Below are 19661 nucleotides of genomic sequence, written 5' to 3'. Positions count from 1 at the left end.
AGAAACAATTGTTGAAATATTAACTAGAAACAATTAATTAGTTGTTGAGATGTCGAAAAATGAAAACAAATTATGAATTTTATTTTTTATACTAAACTCAATTAAAAAAGAAAAAAATATAAAAATTTATGCGGGGCAGGTCTATATAGAACAGAGTGGGGCGAGTTGAAAATAAAAAAAATTGTTATGCGAGACGGAGCAGAGCAATTTAAAAATGGGAAACTTACATAAATATACAATATTAAGAAAATATTTACCATTTATAGCAATAAACATTTTTTTCAGTGAACACTTATAATACATTTATAATACAATTTTAATACATATTGTAGAGAACTATTTATAAAACATATATAATACAAGTTTTATAGATGAATAATACATTTATCACATATTTTAATAGATTTATAATACATTATGTTAGTTTCTTACTACACAAACATAATATATATTTTAAAACACTTATAATACATTTATATTGTATGTATAATTCACTTTTAATACAAGTGTAGATTTATCATAGTATTGCTATATATTGCTATAAACGGTAATAAATAAAAAAATATCGCTAAAATCGATAATTAATTTTTTAAAAGCACTCAATCAAATAATTTTTCCTTTAAAAAATTCGAATATTGAGCTCAATTCACCCCGCCCCACCCCTCTCCGTTGCCATCCCTATTGGGTTTAAGGGCTTTGTAGAAGGGTTCTTATTTTCCTTTTTCCTTTTTCTTTATTTTTTAAACTTTTGGAATGTGCTTGGTAACTCGACCAGTTTTAAGATTTTAAACGGTCCGCCCGGAATTAAAAGATTGTTCATATAGTACAAGTGATAATTAGAATGATAATTTGCAATTTAATGTTAAGAGTACTAAACGAATTGATTAGCCTAAAGAATTTCTCTCTATCAATTACTTATATGTTAATTACATTTGTTATTCTAAGTAGGAATCAATTGATAGACATTTTTTTTAGGAAGAGAATTCAGAATAAACGTTTTTTTCATTTGTTATGTGTTGAATGCGTACTCGCTGATCAATCGATGGACGAGAAAATTGCGTGAATGATGATAAGGGTGTACAAGTCAAACCATCAAATCAAATCGAACTGATAAATCAAGTCAAATTGACAAAAAAAAATCAACTTGTGGTTTGATTTGATTTTTTTAGCGTTGAAAAAAAATGATCATTACTGATTTAGTTTGGTATTAACCAAAAAAAAATCAAACCAAAACAACATAATATCATACATAATTTTAATTCTTTTATACACAAAAAAGTATTTATTATAATATGATTTGTAAGTATTTTTTAAAATTAATTTATAACTTTCAATGTTTATATATATTATTTCATATTTGAGCTTGTAATATGACTAAAAAAATTAACATGTATTATGCTTTTGTAATTTTTATTTTTATATATGTCAGATTTTACCGGCATATATAGTATTTTGAGTACCCTCAAAATCAAATGGAGACCTATAGCGCTGTGACAAAGATATGCATGAAACTTACATGGCACCTGGTAGATTGAATCACAATAAAGTTACCATTTTTAAAAATTTACTAATCAAAATTTGGACCCCCTTTACAAAATTTCTTGCTAAACCATTAATTCTGAGCAGCAAATATGATAAGCAACTTATTATCAAAAGTAAATTTATAATATAACATATTGATCGTGTAGATTGAAAATACATTTTTAGTACCTTAACATATATATACACGTAGATACGAAACAAGAGACAGATATAAGGATAAAAAGATGATACGTAGATATAAATTAAGTGGGGGGTGGGGGGGACAAAGATAAATAATACCGAATTAGACGAACATTCCTATCATATTTACTGATTATTCCTATAGTTTGAAATCATTATATATTGTCTTGTTAATTAATAATTTTATATTAGATTTCAAGTCAGATACATTTAGATATATGTATTTCTGCTGCCAAATACACTAAAATAGGAAGAGAGACAAGTGAGATAGGACGGGGGCGAGCGAGATAGTTTAAGTATTTCAGATACATGTGAATTTCACTAGGTACATGTATTTATTATACCACATACAGGGAGAGGGGTAAACAAGATAGGAGAGCGAGATAATCAGATACATGCGAATCACTTAGATATAGTGTATCTAAAATAAATTACACCTAATTTTGACCTCATGTATCTAAGAAACATGCATCTAACGTCTAGATATATGTATCTAAAATTCAAATTCTGATAAATTTCGTAATAATGAAAATTGAAGGAAAATAAGGTAGTTAAATACTAAATTAGTGGAATTGTTATAAGTTACCCAAGATAAAAAGGTGAGAGAAGACACTTGATGACGAAAGAAGATAAGGTAGAGGATTCTTCAATACGCCTACCAAGTTACTCCTTCCGTTCTTCTTTACTTGTCCACTATACTAAAAATAGATGTCTAATTATACTTGTCCAATTTATGAAATCAAGAGATAATTTATACTTAGTTCCTAATTTACCCTTATCATTAATTAGTAATTATTTTTCTATTACATTTTTTAAGACATTGTATTTATTATATTCAAAGAATGATATGATAAAATTACCCTTATGTTTATAGTTTTTTTAAGAATTATGAAAAGTCAATAGTGGCAAGTATTGTTGGACAGAAGGAGTAAAACCAAAGATAGGCATTTGAAATCCAATTTGATGTCCGACATATATACATTTTCTTAATAAAAATCGATTGACATGATTGTTTAAACAATTCCTTTTAGCGAACAAATACGTAGACAGAAATTATAATGGCAAAATTGACTCAAGTTAAATATGAACTTTAGCCAATCTGCCAACGAAGCTTTAATTAGATAGTTAGAATTGTTTATGAGTACCAACGTTCACCAATATAATGTTAGGAGTTAATTTAGTGTTAATTCGGTTCAATAAAAGTTGGTTCCGGTTTCTTTTCTACATACCGTGATACCGAACAAACAAAAATGGGTTTCTTTTCGTTATTTATTTGTTTGGAAAACTAATTGTCATAATTGGATTATGTTATATTGACACGTACATCCTTTTTTTTATAACTGAGATGTCCTGTTCAGCTTGCCCGCACCTTTACTAATTTCACAAGATACCTCTTACCTCCAATATCGCAATATGGAGAATCAACAAACTTGAGAAAATAAATGAACTCATCTCAAAATGACTTGCATAACTGAAATAAGAAGGGGGGGGGGGGAGTTCACTCCTCTCCCAATTTGAAAATTAGTGACAGTGTAGCATGTATATAACTTAAGAAACCACAAATTTACTCAATTTTCTGTGAGTTCCACCAGGAACTAAATGCACCCAAATACATACTGCTCGAACACAAATCACAGCCAAATCCTGATAAGAAAGTAAAGGCCTTCTGAACTGCAGAAGATGGGGAGGCAACTTAACTCCAAGTATCACGAAAGGCATACTCAAACTCTAAGTGATCCCTGTTCATTCTGTTGGAGCATGTATGCTTTCTTCATTTCTTCCAAAACAGAGTCATTCGTGCTACACGAAAGGAAACAGAGAGGAAAAATGCAGCTTTAGAGGATGTCATAAAATTTGAAGTACTAGGAAGTTCAGTCAAAAGGGGTTATTTTGTTCACAGGTACAAGTTACAACAAAGGACGAATCAGGTTACAGTCCCTGAACTCATTTATCCTACATTTGCTTTGTTTCGAAAGTGTTGGAATTAGATGGACTAAACATATCTGAGTTAGGTGTGAAAAAGCAGAATTCGCACTGCGCTACTATATCCCCCTGGATGGGGACTATAATCGCTCAACCCGTATTCTTTTTATGTAATGGATGATATTTATACATCAAAGCACATGGTATATGGTCAAAAGATCACATAATAAGGACTCAACAAATTTCACCTTTGCTCGCAAATACGGAATAATAACTTACTTGAAGTGTAACAGCTCATCTACGGTCTGCCAGAAATTTCCTGGACTAACTAGCCCAGAACTAGATATCAAAGTAAATATGAAACCACTACAACCTCGACAGCCAAAAAAATGTTAGGATTGACAGTTCACCCATCACCAACAGTAAATTTTTTAATTTTTTTTTTTTGAAACTGGTAACTTGTCACCAACTGTAAATTAGTATACAGCATCCACATTATTGTCTGTCTAGTTTCTAGTACCTTGAGTATTTGAAATCTGCAGTTTAGCCAGTTTCTCTGGAGCACCAGTTGAAAGAATTTCTCACAAGAGTGTAAGAAAAAATAATAAGAACCACACTTTAAAGGTCGGCAAAATATGGAGCCACCAAACCAGATATAGCTATAATTGGGCTCATCAGCAAGAAGTTTAGAATTTTTTATTTTGGCATAATACATAAATATGACCCTTAACTTGGCTTCAACTGACAACTGTGACCTCTAACTTTACTAATGCACAAGTAGGCACTTTAACTATCCAAAACTTGAACAAATAGACACATTCGTCCTACATGACAATTTTATGTCCTATGTGACGTCCAACGTGTATTGTGCCACATAGGTCATGTGTATCTACTTGTTCAATTTTATACAAGTTTAAGTGTCTACTTGTGCACACCCAAAGTTAGAGGGCATAAATGTGAAATGAGGTCAAGTTAAAGGGCATATTTATGTATTATGCCTTTTATTTTTGCAAGAAGTTAGGTGTATTGGGTGTAAGTTCAACAGATACACATTCGGATACCTACCTTGTCATTTGGAAGGCACCTTTTATGACACTTCTTAAAGTTCAATCTAAGCAAGAACAAACAAGAAATTACCGATTTTCAATGAATTTACAACCATAGCTTGTAATATTAATTAGAATCTTTTGTAAAAGGATGTAGTGCCAAAGTGTTGTTAATATCCCTCCAAGTAATTGATTTGTAAAAGGGGGTGGCATAAGAGGAAATGGGTGGGAAGGAGGAGGGAAAGGTGATGATGTGTTTGAGAAATTGAGAATGAAGAAGTAGAGAAAGAGCAAGAGGGGAGAGGAGGACAAGGATGAGGTGCAGCTCCTGCTTCTAGGTAGAAAGATTGGTGGAAGGAGGAAGAGGAGGAGGATTTTGTGGAGGAGGGAGAGGTGGCAATGGAATAGAAGAAAGAATTTGGAGGTGGGCTGGGTACAGAAGATGATAAAGCGAAGAAAAGAGAAAGGGATAATAAACGTTGGGAACTTGCCACAAATTCTTGAAGGCGGAACTCGTCAGAAATTAGATAGCTGGAGGACGGCATTGCACTTCTCCAGATCATACTTTATTCTGTGGAAAAATTGTTCAGGAAAACACAACAGTAGTAACTTCCTATCTTACTCCTTGTAACAGGAGATGTGAATGAGAAGGGTTTTGCAAAACAACTGCACGTAAGCCTGTAAAATAACAAAAGCATCCCCAAACAGTAGTCCATGATTTCATTTCGCCCTTGTGGTTTCTCTGTAGCCTACATGGATTTTCGTAACATTTGTTTTGTGTACTTTCAACAATCGAAAAGAAAAAAAGCATCCTTCTTTTTTGTTTTAAATAAGCAAGCATGTATAAGAACAAAATTGCCATGGTTACCTCAAGGACAAAGAAACTTTTTACTGATTAAAAAGCCCATAATTGACCGTTAAGTTAAATTAAAGAAAAGGGACTTACTACTGATGAAGACACTCATTTAATTCCTTAGCTTGTTTGCGACATTGCCAAACAACAGATATTGTTCTTCCTGAGGCACACTCAGCGTATTTTGTAGTATATCGATCACATTCTTTGAGCGCTTTCTGCTTCATTTTACTACGCAAAGCTGAAATATTTGATACATAAAAAAGCTTAAGTTGAGAGAAAAATTGATGATACAAGTAACCATAACAGATATTTGTCAAAGTTTCATGACAGATATTCACAGACGTCAGACAGCATATGTGATCACAAAGACTCGCACAAGTCACAACATAAACATAAGTGACTTTGTAAGGAAGAGAACAGAAAGTCAGACACAACAAAGCCAATGCAATATGTACATGGACTGTTCCACAAAAGCATGAAATGAACTTTTCTTCAAGTCTGAGTAAATACTCTTACATGAGTTTATGAGACAGGAAAAGGGACAGTGAAGAGCCCATAACATATCTATATGTTGAAATGCAAAATTCATCAAAAAGCTTTTAAAGAAAAAATCTATCATTGGAAGGTAGACTGATTCTCATTAATAGTGTCCTCGACTTGCTACCCACTTATTCATATCTCTATCTCCAATGCCTGTAAGTGTGAGAAGGAAGCTAGATGCAATCAGGAGAAACTTTTTATGGGAGGGGAGAACAAAGATGAGAGGTTTTTTCATTTATTCTTGTGTAATAGCGAGGTGGAGTGCAGCAGTCATCTCTTTTTGCTATGTCCAGTGGCAGGTCAGATGCAGGCTCTCTTTTTTAATCTCTTCAAGATGACTACTGTTAGAAAACTCTTAAGAAGATTTGGTATACCATTCCTGTCTGCTTATGCAGGAGTATATGGAAGGAAACAAATATCTACTTAAATACAGATGTTTATAGCTTTTAGTTTTTTGGTGTAATCTACAGGATGTAAAGGAGGTAGATAGTATGTTAGACTTCATTGACTACTTGCAAGTTTAGGACCATCATAGATATCCTTCTTCTTTTTGTGTTTGCTCAGAAGGATTGTTGATTCTTGCACTGCCTAGCTGGTGCTAAGTTTCCTTTTCTTCTTTTCAACATACTAGTTACTTATCTTCTCAAAACAAAAACAAAAAAGCTCTTTCAGCCTCAGAAACTATCACACACACCTATTTGTTGTTATCTCTAACCGTTTCATGTGGAATAAACTCCTTGATTCCCATATTAGACATAAAAAACACAAAAGCCAACCGAATATACCACATAATTCCCATCCACCTACTAAATTTGGCTCTTGGTTTACATTTCGACCGCCAAAACAAAAATGGCAACCGAATATACCACATTATTTCCAGTCACCTAAACTAAGCCCTTGGTATAGCTCCATTCTGGAAAACCAGATGAGAGAAAAAGAATCCTAAAGCAAAATGAATGATGACCTTATTAATGGGAAGTTATAAAAACTTTTCTTTTCTTTTGGGTAAAGAAATAAAATGTTCTACTTGTCACATTTCGCTTCATGAGAATCAATTTGACTAACTTCATATAGATGTTCGTAAAAAATACAAAAAATACTATAAGTTGCAATAATTCTCATACTAATATAAAATAAATAAATCTTATAATCGAGAAGCCAAAACTATGACAACTAAATGAAAGGGAGTAGCAAGGAATTTCCTTTTTAAAGGACTTAGAACCTGTTTGGATGAGCTTATAGATTAGTTAGGCATTGTAACCTTGGCTTAATTTTTTTTTTCTTTTTAGCTTAAAAACAAGGGGACTTTTTCATTTTACCCAAATACTACTATAAAAGAAACCATTTTTTTTGGCTTAAAATCATGAAGCACCAATCCAAAGAAACTCTTAATTAGTTCAATGAGAAGTAAATATCCCTTGTTCTCAAATTTGAAAGCAATCACAGTATGAACATTTTCCTAATTTGAATGGCGAAACTGAGTAATTGACATCTAGGGTTTTAGAGAAAATATACCTTCTTCGACCTTCTTTTTGACGTGATTTTCTCTGGCTTCTTGCACGTATCCCATTACCAACTGATACTTCAACTCTTCACAACAACTCTCCTCCAACACCCTAAAAACCTAAAACCTCACTGCTTACAAATGTTTATCTATTTATTACTGAATAAAAATGAAAAACTTCCTTTTCACTAGTATGCCACGGCCAGAGTGTTGTGTGATTTTTTATTAAAAACAAAATCAAATGTCACATTTTATATTTTGAAAAATGAAAAGTATTACACCATTATATTTTTTTCATATAATGAAAATTTGACCAAAGCTTATATTATTTACTGTTTGGTTTTTAAAAAGAAAATATGAAAAGTATTTTAGAATGAAAGAAGTACATATTTATTGATTTAGTTCTTTTCAATTGGTTTTGTTTTTTTATTTTTAAGAAATCTAATGGTGTTTCATTTTTTTTTTCTTTCCTACAATTAGGAAGAATTTTTCATTTTGTGTTAACTTATATATTTTTTACTAACATTTTAATGATTATGATAGGGTGAGTTTGATTTGAGTGTTCATTGTTCAATTAGATTTATACGTTAGAAAATGGGAAGAAAAAATTGGAAGCGTGATATTATCATTTCTCAAAAAAGTGATTGTTTATTTATGGGGATAAGATTTCATTGGAATACAACAAAGCTTATTCTCAACTAGTGAATTTGCTCGCATTTCACGCAATAATAAAACATTTTATTATAATTACAAAGTAATTTTTTAAAATATTCAAATGATAAAAAAGAAAATGATACAAATTGTATTGTCCTAATTTTTGTGACTTTCCCATTCTCTAATTTCAAGAAAATTAAATAGAAAGATAAAGGAGATAAATTCATCTATTTATATCATCCGCGTATGGTATCATAATTGTTTTTGTTAATTATTTTGGCACAAGTACTGTAGTAAAACTAAATGAGATGCTATTTTACATTTGGTTAATTTGAAACTGATTATTTCTTTTCTTCTTTCTATTTTCCTCTTCTTTAGCTTTCTAAAGGAAAAATGACCCTTATAACAATTTTGATTCTTCCTTTTGTTTTCACCTTAACTAAATACGATATTAAATAATGACTTTGTGATTATATATGTTTTATTGCTACCGTATTTGTTTTAAAAGAAATACTCCTAAGTTTACTTATGATTACGAATTAAAAATTCACATATATATAATAAATAAAATAACTATATAAAATAATCGAACTCTCTGAAATAATAAATTTTGTTATTTAATTTAGCAAATGAGCTCTTATCTCAAAAGTTTACATGTGACAACAACAATCAAGAAAAAAATCATATTGTTATATGGGATTTGAAGCAAATTAAAGAAAAATAATTCAACCAATAGGACATTGCAAATATCTCCAAATATATAAACCATGGAAAGAGAAATAATAACAAAACGGCAAGAACTACATAATAGGTAAAATGACATAAAACTAATTAGTTAGAGAAGAACAATCAGTAGGAATAAAAGTTTAGGCAACTAATCAATCACATGTGAATAACGACACAACCTATTTAAAAAAATATTATAGTCATACGTAAGATTTATATGAAATAATTCAAATCACTAATAAAAATATATTTAAAATTAACAAATAAAATATAAGTTTATTTTATCATATTGCGTAAATTTCCTCCTTATACTTCTGAAATCCTTATCATGGCTAAGAGATAGACTGACTTTCTGAACGATCACTTTATAATTTTATATCATAAAAATATTACCTCTAAACTTGAAAAATTGAAAAAGTTGTAAAATTTAGAAATATGAATTTGAAAATGATCGTTTTTATTTCTTCCTCATTTTTTTTTATGTACCTTGAAGGGATGATTAACATCTTAATTTCAAAGTGTGATACATTTAAGATGATTAAGAGATAACTAAGAGAGTTAAATGAGTAACTTTTGAGTTTTTTTTTTAATATATAACACATAAATGAAAAAAATTAAATAAAAGGTTTTAAAAAAAAATTATGTTTCTTGAGTAATGTGAAGTGTCACATTACTTCTTTTTTTTCCGCCTATCTATCTATCTCTCTTACTTTTTCTAGGGAGATAAATTAGATACCTATGTTGTAAAATAGAGATCATTAAATATTTTTTTAGCAAAGTCAAATTTAAAGAAAACTAACAATAATTTATTTGGATGAAGTAAATTAAAGAAAAAGCATTACCAAAAAGATTATTCATATCAAATGACCAGTCGATAGTGATTCCTTTCTCCTTATCCTTAAATTTCCCCGTAATCATTTTCTAGTCTTCTTTTATCAGTTCATTATTTTCTGTTGCAAAACACTACATCATAAAAATTCATACACGACAAATAAAAATTGTAAGTGAGCAAAATAAAATTACCCTACATGTTAGGTTCTTGCTTAGAATCAATAAATGATACAAAAAATAAATTTATTGAATGAAAAATCTTAAAATAAAATAAAATTATACAAGATATTTTTATTATTAAATATTAATACTACTTTTATGGCACAGCCAAAAAAACACACAAAGACAACAGATGAATAATAATAATATATATATATATATACATGGACAAACAGTAGAGAGTATCAGAGGCAAAGAAATCAATTGTCATTATAATTATCAGTGATTAATATCAAGAATTAATATACATTACGTGAAGCGGATTTGTGGGGAGAAAACGACTCTAACTTATTATAGAAAAATAAAATTAGTGCATTAGTAAATATTATTGTCATGGGCTGTGAATCAAAGGATCACTTGGGCTTTAATGCAAAGATGTACGTGAACTCATTCTTTACATAGGAATATTCAATTTGTTAAGCATTTGTTGATGAAATTGGTTATGTTATAAATAACTTAGCAAATAGCAAAATAATTATAAGGGGATATATTGAGAGGAAGAGATGAATGTTAGAGAGAAAGTGTCTGTATTTTTTATCTATATCTGCATTCGATATGTATCACAGGAAGAAAACAGAACAAGTTGAGGGAACAAATTTGAGTGAAAAAAGGAAAAGAAGGAAGAAAATGGGGAAAGGGAAAAGGGACGTGGACCTAACATCCACTTTTCTAATACTCCCCCTTGAATGTCCACGTTTAGTGTGCCCCATTAAAATTTTACAAGAAATAATATGCATAGTTATTTCAATATCCATATATATTGTGCCTCGTTAAAACCTTACTAGTAAAAATTCAATGGAAAAACCCTAGTAAGAAAAAAGAGTATTCATATCTGGTAATACGCCGTGAATGCTGCCTCGTTAAAAACCTTATCAGAAAAATTCAGTGAGACAAAACCTTAGTTAAGGGAAAAAGAGTGCAGCGCGTATTTTTACTCCCCCTGATGAAAACTTCATTTGATATTTTGGAGACGACGCATTCCAACCTTATATCTTAGTTTTTCAAAAGTTGATGTTGGTAATGCCTTTGTGAATAAATCTACAAGATTTTCACTTGAACGAACTTATTGTACATTAATATCACCATTCTTCTGAAGATCATGTGTGAAGAATAATTTTGATGAAATATATTGTCATAACCCGTATTTTGAACATTAGGGCATTTCGGGATAACAGTAATAAGTCAAGGGAAACGCTATGGTTGATCTTGTTGGATACAAAATTCTTATGACTAAATTGGAATTTCAACTTGGAAATATTAGAAAATGTAGGGGCAAAATTTGGAATTTCTCATGGAGGATGTTATATCCCGTATTTTATACGGTTGGATGTTTTAAGGTAGCCGTGGTAAAGTTAAGGAAATGAACATCTTCCAAAATTTATTTAATATACAAGTTGGATATGAATATTATTTATGATCATTAATAGTGTGGAAATATTGGAAAAGGCAAAGGGCAAAAAGGAAAATTCGCAAAGTGGCATATGGTAATATTGTGGAAGGCTAGGGGTAAAATGGGAATTTCACAAAGTCTTCAAGAAGACTCATGTGGACCCCACATGCCACATGGCAGCCCATGATTGGAGAAAAGGGGTGTGTTGGACCAATAAAACCTTGACATGTGTCACCACTTAGATCTTGACATTTGTCGCCACTTAGGGCTTGACACGTGTCACCACTTAGGGGATGACATGTGTCACCCCTAAAGTTGTATATATATATGAGTCTTATGACTCATTAGTTTCCATAATCATCTAGAGTTTTGAAGAGAAACAAAACGGAATTAGAAGAAAAAAAAAACAAGAGAAGAGAAGAGAAGAGAAATTTAGGCTAGAAACAAGGAAAAAGCTACGATTTTGGGAGGAGAAAAAGGTAAGTTCTCCGATTCCGTTCCAAGAATTAATTATATGAGCTATACCATGATGTTATGAAGATGTTAGTAATGAAATTTTATGGTTTTAGGCAGCCCAAAACGTTACCAAACAGTCCCTAAGTTTCAGCTGCGCTAAAGGAAATTCCGAGGCAAGTTTTGGCGAGTTTTGGTGAATTTCGGGAAAGGTAAAGTTTTCTGTTTTGAACTGGACTTTATAATGATGTTATGAAGTATATTACATGTCTTAAAATATGCTGGAAGTGTAAAAAAATGTATAAGGATGTTTGACGTTGTTAACAAACTAAATGGAAGTCGTAGTAGTTAAATCGAAGTCGCGTAGTGTGTTGTTGTTGTGGTGCTGCAGTTTGGTGGTGGTTTAATTTCGTGTTGCAGGGCTGTAAAGTACTCAAAAATGAATGTGGGTGCTGCTGGTTGCAGCCACACAACCCTCCGTTTGGTATGACTACATATTTTACGAAATAAAGGTTAAAAACTCTATTTTGGTACCGTAGTTTGAAATGAGTTGTATAGAGCTTGTATTGTGTAAAGTTGAAGTGATTTACTTGTATACATGCTGCTGGCTGTTGTTGTTGGTATGGTTGTTGACATGGTGGCCGAGTTGAAAACTCGGGGATGTTCAAGTTACAGGGGAGATGCTGCCCGATTTTCGGTAGATTCGGAGCTAGTAATAAACTAGTCGAGAGACATAGATAAGGAAATGATTCCTATGGTTACTTGGGTGTAGAGTTGGAAATTGGAAAGTGAAAGTTTATTAACCTTAGTATTAATTTCATGTTAAATAGGTTTAAGAGACGACGAGGCGAGCATAGTTAAGAGTAATCCGTAAGAGGTATGTAAAGCGAACCTTTCTTTCTTTTGGCATGTATTTGTTATAAGTATGTAAAGCATATTCTTTTGATTTTCATGTTTTGACATAAGTATGTAAAGCTAATATTTCTTTTGGTATGGTATTTATGAAACAAAAATATGACTTTTATATAATTTCAAAGAGGTTCCTATTCCTAGAGCCATTAGGATAGCCAATTCCTTGATTTCCAAAAGGTATTTTATTATGCTTCGATACGTCTATATGATTCCAGAAGATTTATTTTGATATAATCCGGGGTAACTTTTGAAAGGTACTTGACATGAGTCTCGTCTCGATTTTTAAATGATAGCTCATTCTGATTATTCTATTGAGTCTTAAATTTGATTTAAATTGCATATAGTTTCTCACTACTCCACTCGTGGATGCCTCAATGCTTCTTTCACTGAGCCTGGGCCAGGATATGTTTTCGTGCGTATTTCTCTGCATTGTTCGCCGTGTCCCGACGTGAGGGGGCAGGTATGACATGTACCATGGGGTGGTAAATATTATGTCACGGAATTATGCTGTGCCATGTACATATATGTTTGTGATATGATATGATATGATATGATTTGATATGGCCATCTGATATGATATGATTTGTTACGGAGATATTCCCTACTCTGGTGTTATGTTGTGCCGTGGTACCGATGATGGGAGGGCAACCACACTTTGTTCACCGAGTCCCATAATGGGGCCGGATATGGCATATGTTTTTCTGTATACCTTATCTGAGGTTTTGATCAGTATTTGATATCTCCGGACATTTTGCTGAGTTTTGTACATTCTATCGCGGTAATGACTTTACTTATTACAATCCATTATATGTGGTTTGATAAACATTTGATATTTTTGGATATTTTGCTCATTTTTGTACATTTTGCTCTAGTAATGACTTTACTGATTTCAGTCCATGCTTTACATACTCAGTACATTTTCCGTACTGACCCCCTTTCTTCGGGGGCTGCGTTACATGCCCGCAGGTACAGATGATTGGTTTGCTGATCCGCTCGCTTAGGACATCCACCATGTTGGTCGACAGTTCTCCTTTGTCCGGAGCCCTATTTTGGTACTGACACTTTCTGTTGTATATATATATATACATTGTTCAGGGTACGGCGGGGCCCTGTCCCGTTATATGACTAGGATATCATTCTGTAGAGGTCTGTAGACATGAGATGTGGGTTTTGTATATATGTTTTGGGTTTTTTTTATGTTTCGTGATGGCCTATCGGCCCTCGTGCATTATATCTGTTTAGAGATACCTTTTGATCATTACCTATGTTTATTCGATTAATGTACTAAGTAGGGCTAAGGGTACGTATGGGTGCCCAACTCGGGCACCAGTCATGGCCTACGGAGTTGGGTCGTGACAGAAGTGGTATCAGAGCGGTCCTTCCTCGGAATGTCTACAGACCGTGTCTAGTAGAGTCTTGTTTATCGGTGTGTTGCGCGCCACATCTATAAACAGGAGGCTACAGGGCATTTAGGATGTTACCTTTCTTTCTTATCTAAGATCGTGCGATAGAGCCCATCCATAGGACATGAAATTCCTTTTCCTAACATTTGATTTGAGCTAAGGAACGATGTCGATAGAGGAATGCGATGGATGATATTGGGAGCTACATAGTATACGGGTAAGTAAAGGTATGAAAGTGATATGTTGAGTAAGGTGTTGAGCTTGAAATGTAAAGTTGAAAATTTAAAGGAAAGTAGACAAGAAAGTGTAACAAATGCAGTTTGAGGTAGACACATGAGGTAAGTCCATTATTTTCATATGGTTATTGATATTGAAAGCTCTGTGTGACTGTGTTAAAAGGGTGATATAAAAAAATGTATATGTTGGCCCTGTGAGGCATTGCTGCTATCTTCTGCGTGCAGGTTTTGAGATAGTACAAAATACAGAGGAAACTATTCTAAATTTTTTTTTTTTTTTGAGAATGGACAAAAGCAAGGAAGAGACTAAGACATACGTTTAGAAGATGTCTTGGAAGTTGATACCGATAGGGTGAAATTTATAACGTTGGACTAAAGTTGAAAGAGGTTCCCTTTATGTTTTCGGTAAAAGGAGTACCATTTTTACTTGGAGAGTCATAATTCGAAAAAGAATTTCGGTTGGAAGGAAAAGTGTCCAGCGATTGAGTTTCATTCTTGCTGGAAAGTACAAAACCCTCAGCTGTTATTTGAGGACTAGAAAAAATTGTTCACGACTCAAGACCATGTGAGTCAAGTACTAGGAAGTACTCTGATGCTTAGTGGATATTAGTTCCTCTCTGGTGGAGGTTGGGAAAATGTTGTATGGGTACATCTTACCAGTTCCTAGTCAACTAATTGGAGGTGTAACCTGTGAATGGAAAAACATAAATTTGTAGGCAATTCAAGATCACGTGTTTCATGTGGTGGAAAAATGCTGAGGTGATTCATTAGGGCCTGCGATATGGAAGGATGATTTAGACAAAGGTTGAATACTTTTGCCTCACCAACTAGAATTAACCTGTAGCAAGAATTGTGAGGAAGGTGAAAAAGTGTTATACGAGTAGGGTATACTGTGAATATACGAGAATCGTTATGGAAATAGGTAAAGCTTAGTAAGGAAGCAACTACAAGATATGGTCGTCAGTAAGATTAGGAGTTAGTATCAGGTACACGATAAGGATGAAAGTTCATGAGGCAGAAAAAGGGTATTATGTATATGTACCTCCATATTGGAAATAGTGGCATACCTAGAGGAGAAAGAACAGAAATTACAAAACAACCGAGGCATTGTGAAATTATTAAAGGAACAAGTGGTATCCATTGAAAAAAAAATGTGATAACAAAATGTGAAACATGTGTCATCAGAGTATAAGTGCCTCGAATGGAGAATCGGACACGGCCATATGCACTAGTGACGTACTGATTGGGATGAATTGAATGTAGCTTCGACTAAACTACTACATTAGTTATATGACTCGAGTACCAGTACTTGGACTAGATTGTGTACTATTCATCGAGAATACTAAGCAACCCATAGTTGTACTAAGGTTTCTTATAGAGGCAACATAAAGTATAGATATTCTAATAGAAGGTGTAGACATGGTGCGGTGTGTTAAATATGTTAAAACAGAATCATTTGGCATGAATAGTTGAAAATGAACAGAGGATGACATGGGTACACCCTAAAGGGGGAAGTGGACAAGAGAAATATAAGCGTAAGAGAAAATCAACTGATGCTATCATATGTATATAGGAATGCTTACACTCCAAATGAGATCCTATAACAGATGGATGGATCTCGAGGCTAATAATAAATAGATATAAGTTGCGGTATCTGAGACCGTGTGAAGAATCATTGGTAGAGACCTTGATGGATGGTGCGATCACTACCCTCGGGAATCTGGTAGTCCAGGACGAAAGATAGTCACGCACGAAAGCAAAAAGTAAAGATTGAGGATCAAAAAAGGTAAAATAGTAATTGTAAAAGATGGATGTGTTACGAAAGTGTTTCAGAATCTTTAAGATCTCGACTCGCTCCCAATAATGTAATAAAGGTAAAACGAGGAAATGGACGCGATTATATCAACATTAACGTACCCAATTCCATCAAAGTTATGAGGTTAAGCGTGCTCAGGTGGGAGCAATTTTAGGATGGGTGACCCCTAAGAAGTATGCAAGAATTCTATATATTCAGACGTAAGACACAAATGAGAGGCTAGAGTAACTTAAGGGAAAATTAGAGTTTATGGAATGGCTGGAAACCTTAAGAGGCCGCGTAAGACGAAGTAGACTACGTTGGTGAAGAGACAACAAGTGCGTCACAACTATGGAATAAGGATATACTTGAACAATGTTTGGAGTTATTTTGTAGTCTAGTTGATTGTGAATATATCCATATAGATATGAATGTGTAAAATGTCTGACGTACGATTATATCGGTGGACATGTGAGTTCCAACAACTAGTGTCACGGTAAGGAAGGCATTAATCACGCTAGGGTACCAAAGATCGAGCGACAATAAGAATAAAAGGTACAACTGTTGCAACGTACTCTACTATTATTTGACTGTAGGTTAAATTGGAGATTTTAGTAGAGCGATATTTGGGAAATAAAGAGGGTAAGTAGATAGAAAACAAAAAGATCAAACTATTAGAAGGAGGTGAAAAGTAAGGAAACCTCAGTAAGTGAAACTCCCGAGAGAAATCACCGGGAAGGCGCGAGACCATATTATATTAGGCCAAAGAGGGATCACAATATTCTCAAGTACCAAAATAAAAAAAAGGGAACCCATAACGGGGAATAAGGACTCGTGTAAGACCTAGTAGTTCGAGTATATTTTCAATTCTCAGGAGAACCAGTGATGAAATGGGCAGTTAATACAGCATCGCCGAGAGGGAAGTTTATTTCCTACCTTAAGGCAAGAAAAATGATCAGAAAAGGTTGTGTTTATCACCTGGTTCGCATACGGTATTTGGAAGCGGAAGCGCCAACTTTTCAGTCAGTTCCCGTAGTTAATGAATTCTCATATATATATCCAGACGAGCTTCCAGTCCTTCCTCCCGAACGAGAGATAGACCTTGCCGTAGATGTGCTGCTAGATACCCATATGATATATATTCCTCCATGCAGAATGGCATCTGCAGAATTAAAAGAGATGAAGGAGCAGTTAAAAGACTTACTGGAAAAAGGCTTCATCAGACCGAATACTTCACCTTGGGGAGCCCCAGTATTATTTGTGTAAAAGAAAGATGGGTCGCTGCAGATGTGTATTGATTACAGGCAGCTGTAACTTTTGAAAGGTACTTGACATGAGTCTCGTCTCGATTTTTAAATGATAGCTCATTCTGATTATTCTATTGAGTCTTAAATTTGATTTAAATTGCATATAGTTTCTCACTACTCCACTCGTGGATGCCTCAATGCTTCTTTCACTGAGCCTGGGCCAGGATATGTTTTCGTGCGTATTTCTCTGCATTGTTCGCCGTGTCCCGACGTGAGGGGGCAGGTATGACATGTACCATGGGGTGGTAAATATTATGCCACGGAGTTATGCTGTGCCATGTACATATATGTTTGTGATATGATATGATATGATATGATTTGATATGGCCATCTGATATGATATGATTTGTTACGGAGATATTCCCTACTCTGGTGTTATGCTGTGCCGTGGTGCCGATGATGGGAGGGCAACCACACTTTGTTCACCGAGTCCCATAATGGGGCCGGATATGGCATATGTTTTTCTGTATACCTTATCTGAGGTTTTGATCAGTATTTGATATCTCCGGACATTTTGCTGAGTTTTGTACATTCTATCGCGGTAATGACTTTACTTATTACAACCCATTATATGTGGTTTGATAAACATTTGATATTTTTGGATATTTTGCTCATTTTTGTACATTTTGCTCTAGTAATGACTTTACTGATTTCAGTCCATGCTTTACATACTCAGTACATTTTCCGTACTGACCCCCTTTCTTCGGGGGCTGCGTTACATGCCCGCAGGTACAGATGATTGGTTTGTTGATCCGCTCGCTTAGGACATCCACCATGTTGGTCGACAGTGCTCCTTTGTCCGGAGCCCTATTTTGGTACTGACACTTTCTGTTGTATATATATATATACATTGTTCAGGGTACGGCGGGGCCCTGTCCCGTCATATGACTAGGATATCATTCTGTAGAGGTCTGTAGACATGAGATGTGGGTTTTGTATATATGTTTTGGTTTTTTTTTATGTTTCGTGATGGCCTATCGGCCCTCGTGCATTATATCTGTTTAGAGATACCTTTTGATCATTACCTATGTTTATTCGATTAATGTACTAAGTGGGGCTAAGGGTACGTATGGGTGCCCAACTCGGGCACCAGTCATGGCCTACGGAGTTGGGTCGTGACATATATTTCGTTCTGTCTCCTTTTATGAAGCCACCTTTCAATTGAGCTATGCACGCGACATTGTCTTCGAATATAATTGTGGGTTCTTTAACATTATTTTCCAGACCGTATTTTTCCTTCATGAATTGTATCGTTGATCTCAACCACACACATTCTCTACTTGCTTCATGAATTGCTATTATTTTCGCATGATTTGAAGAAGTAGCAACAATAAATTGCTTTATAGATCTCCATGAAATAGTAGTTCCTCCGTGTGTAAATAGATAGCATGTCTGAGATCGAGTTTTATGTGGGTCTGATAAATAACCTGCATCTGCATAACCAATAAGGTCTGCACAACCTTTGTTAGTATAAAACAAACCCATATCAATAGTACCCTTGAGGTATCGCAAAATATGTTTGATACTATTCCAATGCATTCGCGTTGGGGATAAACTATACCTTACCAGCAAATTAACAGAAAAAGTTATATCAGGTCTAGTTGTGTTAGCAAGATACATAAGTGCACCAATTGCACTGAGATATGGTACTGTAGGATCAAGAAGTTCTTCATTCTCTTATGGAGGTCGAAATGGATCTTTTTCAACCTCAAGTGATCGAACAACCATTGGAGTACTTAATGGATGTGCTTTGTCCATGTAAAATCTTTTTAAGATTTTTTCGGTGTAGGTAGATTGATGGACAAAAATCTCGTCTATTAAATGTTCAATTTGCAGACATAGACAGTTTTATCTTTTCGAGATCTTTCATCTCAAATTCTTTCTTTAGATATTCAATCGCCTTTTGGACCTCTTTAGGGGTTCTAATGAGATTTATGTCATCAACATAAACGGCGAGTATAACAAATTCTGATTCTGTTTTCTTAATAAAAACACATGGACAAATGACATCATTTATATAGCCTTCATTTATTAAGTACTCACTAAGGCGATTATACCACATACGCCCTGATTGTTTCAGACCATAAAATGATCTTTGCAGTTTTATTGAGTACATTTCCCGAGACTTTTTACATGATTCAGGC

At 33.8% G+C, this 19661-nt stretch overlaps 1 protein-coding gene and 1 long non-coding RNA gene across 2 annotated transcripts; one reads left to right on the top strand and one right to left on the bottom strand.

Moving 5' to 3' along the window:
- Positions 1-3235: 3235 nt before the first annotated feature.
- Positions 3236-7798, bottom strand: LOC129875074 (uncharacterized). Its single transcript, XM_055950502.1, has 3 exons — positions 7603-7798; positions 5638-5785; positions 3236-3522 (listed from the first exon to the last, which is right to left on the bottom strand). The coding sequence occupies exons 1-3, from the start codon at positions 7655-7657 to the stop codon at positions 3444-3446; spliced, it is 282 nt and encodes a 93-aa protein (XP_055806477.1). The 5' UTR covers positions 7658-7798; the 3' UTR covers positions 3236-3443.
- Positions 7799-11783: 3985 nt separating this feature from the next.
- LOC129874139 (uncharacterized) lies at positions 11784-13876 on the top strand. Its single transcript, XR_008762842.1, has 4 exons — positions 11784-11890; positions 11981-12076; positions 12695-12741; positions 13743-13876. It is a non-coding gene; the product is annotated as an uncharacterized LOC129874139 (long non-coding RNA).
- The last annotated feature ends 5785 nt before the right edge of the window (positions 13877-19661 follow it).

Source organism: Solanum dulcamara, chromosome 11, assembly GCF_947179165.1.
Source record: "Solanum dulcamara chromosome 11, daSolDulc1.2, whole genome shotgun sequence".
Classification (NCBI taxonomy): domain Eukaryota; kingdom Viridiplantae; phylum Streptophyta; class Magnoliopsida; order Solanales; family Solanaceae; genus Solanum; species Solanum dulcamara.
Note: the sequence above shows the minus strand (reverse complement) of the source record. Positions and strands in the feature narration are given on the sequence as shown.